At 43.1% G+C, this 5862-nt stretch overlaps 1 protein-coding gene across 3 annotated transcripts; it reads right to left on the reverse strand.

The window, feature by feature from the left end:
* Window positions 1-2430: 2430 nt before the first annotated feature.
* On the reverse strand, window positions 2431-5644 carry LOC148844736 (uncharacterized). Of its 3 annotated transcripts, none has more exons than XM_088953251.1 (5): window positions 5490-5644; window positions 4524-5282; window positions 3510-3793; window positions 3198-3425; window positions 2431-3046 (listed from the first exon to the last, which is right to left on the reverse strand). In XM_088953251.1, the coding sequence occupies exons 2-5, from the start codon at window positions 4939-4941 to the stop codon at window positions 2552-2554; spliced, it is 1425 nt and encodes a 474-aa protein (XP_088809377.1). In that variant the 5' UTR covers window positions 4942-5282; window positions 5490-5644; the 3' UTR covers window positions 2431-2551. The 3 variants fall into 3 exon arrangements, with proteins under 3 accessions (XP_088809377.1, XP_088809378.1, XP_088809375.1); XM_088953252.1 differs by having other exon boundaries at window positions 5428-5514; XM_088953249.1 differs by lacking the exon at window positions 5490-5644 and having other exon boundaries at window positions 4524-5455.
* Window positions 5645-5862: the final 218 nt, after the last annotated feature.

Here is a 5862-nt window from a genome sequence, read left to right on the forward strand (position 1 = left end):
CAAGTATGATTACCCTTGTGTTTGTCAATTCGGCCGTCGTCCTTTCTGCTGAGACATAACCGTCGCTGCCTAACTGTCATCTAACTGGAGATGGCGGTGTCAGTGGCGGTGGCAGGTGGCCGTTTAGGGTGCTGCCGCCAAACGTCAGATCCCAAGTTAGTCAGGCGCGGCGCCCTAGGGCACGAACTTCCTTAGTGTCAGGCGTGGTATGACTTGTTTGGTTTTGGTGCCAAGTGATGCGAAGTGCTGAGCGAGGCGGTCTTGAGCTCGGAGGTATATATAGGGCAGGTCAGTTCGGTGAAGTGTGTCCTGAGCTGTTACAAGGGTCAATTCGGCGAAGTGCATCCCGAGTTGTTACAAGGGTCAGTTCGGCGAAGTGTATCCCGAGCTGTTACAAGGTGGGTCAGTTCGGCGAAGTGTATCCCGAGCTGTTACAAGGTGGGTCAGTTCGGCGAAGTGTATCCCGAGCTGTCACAAGGTGGGTCAGTTCGGCGAAGTGTATCCCGAGCTGTCACAAAGGGTGAGTTCGGGCTCCCGATAGGGAGTTAAGTCCGCTCGTGTCCCCTTGTTCCCGCCTTGGCCCCTTTTGCCGAGCTGTTGTTTTTGCCACGTGTCACGTAATAGAGAGGTCGGGCCAAATCTTCCTTCATCAGATTCCATGAAAATATAATTTTTCAGAGACATTAATGCTATGTTTGGGGGTGGATAAGTTAGCCACCCCTCCAAAACATTAATGCATATGCTTGGTTTGAAGAAAAAGGTAAAAAAAAGTAAAATAAAGGTAAGAAAATTTTTATAAATCTTGTACAAATTTTTCTATTTTTCCTTTTCTTTCCCTATTTTTCTTTCAAATCAAACGTGGCCTAAAATCACCTGCCTCCATTTTTCCATCTGAGTAAGTTGAAACGTGACTGAGCATTGACACCACAATTTTCCCGGATAATTATTGCTCAACAATCGTTTGTCCAGATAAGTAGTGATACCAGAAATTCCTATATAACTTAAGCAATACAATAAAAGCTTTTTCTATTTTAGGGATTGACGATTTATCCATTCAGTGACTTTGGCACTGAACGTTCACTGAACGTTCCCAAAATGGGTACTATCGGGTCAGGTGAAATCCAGAGTAGACGTCTGTTCGCTTTCCAACCCTTCTTCTCCTTTCAGGCCAATTCGAAAGAGAATCCAATACCTCTTGGTCGTGAATATGTGAATATTTTGCCTAGACAAGATATGCCTTATTTTTTTCAGATTTTAAATATCCAACCTACTAAGTTTTTTCCAACCGAAAAGAAAAATAAATCCATTAAGTTTTGGAGAAATTATAAATTAAAAGGTACAAGGAGTCAGATACGGTCTAGAATTCCCCTAACTCGTCTCCTTGTCTTCCCTAAAATTCCCTGAACTTTCTTATGATTTAAATATATGTTTTTCCCAGAAGAGAGACAAGTGATGAAATGCCACAAACTTGAAAGTTGAAATAAACGTGGACCAATTTTGAAAAGGTTCATCTTCATATAGGATTCCACGCCTGGTATTCTAGAACATTCACACACACCCTCGTAGATCACACGATGACCTCAATATTCTAAACTTTGCACAAAGTTTCTACCCACCAAATCTGAATTTGGGGACTGATATCCAAATCCCAAACTTCATACGCTCAAATACCTAAGGCTGCAAGTCGGGCCGGGTTAGGTTGGGTTGAGGCCAATCCTAATCCAAGCCTATGGTTTAAACCCCTAATCCTAATCCTAATCCAACCCGACTTATTTAATTCTAACCGTAACCCTAATTAATTTTTTTAACCCTAACTCAACTCGATGTCAACTTCGGGTTGGGTTGGGCCCAATACAACATTCCCATCCCTTAAACTCTAGTAGAAAAATAAGTATTTATTTATCACGAGTTATGACCTATGATAGAATTTTTCTCAAAAATATAAATTCATGAAATCAACAATAATGAAACATAAAATAAAATTATGGAAATAAAATCACTAATAATAATTCATAGGATCAAGTAAATAATTTGAATCTATTTGATAAGTCATGCAAAAAAATTACAAGACAAAAAGAAAAGACAATTGGTCAAGTACCTATGAATAACTTAAAGAAAGGCATGATAGTATGTAGGGGGCTATACAACTATCACGCATACACACTGATTTGTTTAGATGCATCATAGTTATATAACCCCCATATATATATATATATATATATTCTAGTACTATAGGAGGTCGGGTTCAGGTTGGATTGGGTTGCCCGAGGGATCAACCCTAACCCAACTCAAATTAAGGCCAGATTCAAGAATTTCAACCCTAATCCTAACTCGATCATCAACCCAGCCCAGCCCAACCCGACTCGGGCCAACCCGGCCCAAGTTGCAGCCCTAGAAATACCATGAAAAAACGTCATAAGTTCAAAATGGTGAACCAAAGTTTACCCTTTATTCCATCAATCAAGCTCGTGATGGGGGCCCATTAGTTAAGACTTGGGGCGAACTCATGACGTCACATATTTATACAAACAAAAAGTTTAGGACAAGACTATCACACCCAATTGCTCGAAAGTGAGAAGTCATGGAACCTAAAGGATAACTCCCCAGCCGTGTCTCTCTCAATCCTCAGTTCTGAGCCTTCAGGGAGCTCGACATCAGGTGGTAGAGGCAGTATTTGGCTCTCGTTGGTCGGACGTGGTAACTCCATTTCATATGGCACCGGCATCACAGGCGTTGGATTGGCCCTGAACCTGCCAATGCCTCCGCTCTGGCAAGCCAATGCTCGGTCCCACATGAAAACATGAATGAGAATCGGCTTCAGAGCGTGACGGTGTAATGACAGCTTCTGGCTGAGCGAGATGGTGTCATAGCACCGGATGGCTCCCGTCGAGGACACCATCCAGGGGAGCACTTTCTGGTTGGAAACTCTTGAAAGCACCAGGAGTTTAGAAGCTCTTATCGCCTCTTTGTACAGATCTCTAAGTCCTGATCGAGTGGAAGCCACGTCTTCTCCGGCATCCATCACAGAGGAAATGTAAATGAAGCCCTGTCCATCAAATCACACAAGAAAGAAAAATAAGCAAATCCACCGGAAATTTGATAAAAACAAATTCCCTTTTGCAGTAAATGCTTCTATCAATAAAAGTAGAGAAATGTCTAATACAGAACAAACTGGTGGAGAGGGCTATTGAGGCAACCTCTTCTGTGCGGCTAATGGCAAATCCGAGCTTTGTGTCTCCTTCCTTTAATTTGATCTGTAATGCAAACTCGCCACCAATCGGAGCATACCAGAGACGGACTGCTCTCACTACGCCAATGTCAACCCCATGGTAATCCTCAAAACCATAGAGACTGACATTGGCAAGGTTTGATAGGTCAGACAAGGAACCAGCATTGACAGTGGATGAAGCCGTCTCTCCAGAAATCTGCTCCATGATGTTAAATTAAATCCTTGGTCCCCAAAAACAATTTTCTTGCACTTGTTTTTCATGAATGAGGAATTTATATACCTTGGTAAGAAGAGACTCTGTCTGGATGTTCATGAACACAATAGGTACTCCAGAAGCCTGAGAGGCATTAAGCCAGGAGTTTGCCCTGGAGAGTGTGTCCTCCAGGTCATTGTACCGAGAAGCAACCCTGTCAGAGGCCTTAGGGAGAAGTAGCATAGACAGAAAGCAGCTTGAATTAGGAACAGGGAGTAACTCCTGGATCCTCCTCTCCCATGGATATGATACGTATCCATCTTGAAGCTGAGCCCTGCTCAAGGCAGAGACCACCCGGGTACTTCTTGAACCTGCAGACCCACAATTTTTCAGTTTAATTGCCGAATCAATAGCAGGAGGATTGCATTGATAACTATATATAATCATTAAATTCTCTTTTGGGGGCATTTTCCTTACGGCTCTTTACGTTCTAAAGATGCTTCAAGCTTTCACCCAATGACTAACAAACCAACACCTCCCTCCCCAACAGGCACACAAGAGTAGCCAAGGGTTGCCATCAAGATCACCCATGAGGCCATGACTTCTACAGATTCAAGCCAATCCAACCGGATTATGCAAAGGCAAATAACCCTTTTTTCATGGCACCATAAAGTATCTAAAGCAAATATCTTCGACCAATAAAGAAGAAGAATTTGATATCAGATAAAGCCTCAAGCTTGACGCTGATGACCAACACAAAGGCAAGAAAAGAAAGTTAGTTACAGATGCACAAAAGGAATTATGTATATCACGCAATGGAAAGTTTGAAACACTTCCATCCCTTCTGGAATTACCAGTCTGTTCTGTCGTATACTTTCTATTTGAAAATTTGAACAATTCTACAAATGTGAGACGGGCCCAGGTGTCTGATAATTTCTTTGGCATTAATCCATTTCGACTGCAATGGGATTGTCCATTCTGTGTGGCTGAACTTGAACAACGCAAATTATAGGGCTATTTGTGTGATTTTACATTTCCACACGTGTAACATGGAGGGAGTGTGGCACTGTAATCTCATGGCTCGAAAGTCAAAGGTCTTACCTTGCAGCTCGAAGCACTCGCTTTCCGTCCGGTCGACGAACCCGACGGCATAGTTAGGATCCTCGATCGACCGGAGCATGTACTGCTTCTTCCCGGCGAACTCATTGGGAACGATGCAAGCCTGCAACTCAACAAACTCGTCTCGGCCTCGTCGGATTCTGACATGAATCGAAGTCTCCTTCTTCTTAAACGAGTCGTGCAAGAGCTTCTGCACGCCCTGCTTGCCGTTCTTGAATGGAGATCTGACCCACATCAAGCTCCCGATCTTGAGCTCCTCCACGATGTCCCCGGTCTGAAGCATGTCCCCATTCCATTCATCGGCTTTCGAGCTCCCTTTCAAGCAGTCAATCGCCACCACCGCTACTCCTTTAGCTGCTGCTTCCGAGTTCTCCGATCCCTGGTTTCGATCCATGGTCATCTTGTTTTGCTGCTCCTTGAATCAATTTACGGGAACTTGAAGCAATAAATTTCAATCTCCTCCAGTCCTCACTCCCTTCGACTAAACAAACTCCACTTATTTCCAAAGAAATCTCGACACACGAAGCTCAGTTTTCAGACAGAGATGCAAAGAACGAAGCGGAACTCCTCATTCGAGGAAATATCAAAGTATTAAACCACCCTGAGATTTATAGTTTCCCCGAAGACAAAAACCAGATTCTCACGAATTTAGACTACAGTGAACAAGAATTCTCCCCCTCTCACCAATCAAAAACGAGAAAACAGAAAACAGAATCCTCTCCTCCTCTGGATTTTAAGATTCTGAAAAAAAATAAAGTTCATTAGATTCTGATTTCGCCAAGAATCGTAAATTTATTGACACAAGTAACGATCTCCATCGTCAAGAATTAGAAAAAATATTAAAATATCAACGAGAAATAGAAATTCATTAGTGTACGCGGATTACAAGAAGCTTCGCTCGGACAAAAAAAAACGGGAAAGCGTTCAAACGAAGGGAGGGTTCTTTACAGTTTACACTCATTGACGTCAGACCGCCGGATTGGAATAAGTGGACGACGCTCACCACTAAAATCCAGGTCTCCAACCAACCGAGTCAGGTCGCGTGGAATCGCGATTCAAGGCTAAGCAAGCTGTGGGGGCCTTGGGGGGATACCATTATTGGTGATTTAATTAAGAGAAGTAAGACTTTAGGAGAGTGGACTTACGCACCAATCAACGTGAGGTGAGTATCTCAACACCTGAGTCATCTGACAGCCGTCGGATTTATTAATAAACCATCATCTCTGTTTCTCAAGCTGCAATTTTATATTGTAACGCATTGGATCATGAGTCTTGATTTAGTAACGTAGCGGCTTCGACACCGTCGGATGGGGATTAATGA

Source organism: Nelumbo lutea, chromosome 7 (assembly GCF_056320005.1).
Source record: "Nelumbo lutea isolate HS-2025 chromosome 7, American lotus-T2T, whole genome shotgun sequence".
Classification (NCBI taxonomy): domain Eukaryota; kingdom Viridiplantae; phylum Streptophyta; class Magnoliopsida; order Proteales; family Nelumbonaceae; genus Nelumbo; species Nelumbo lutea.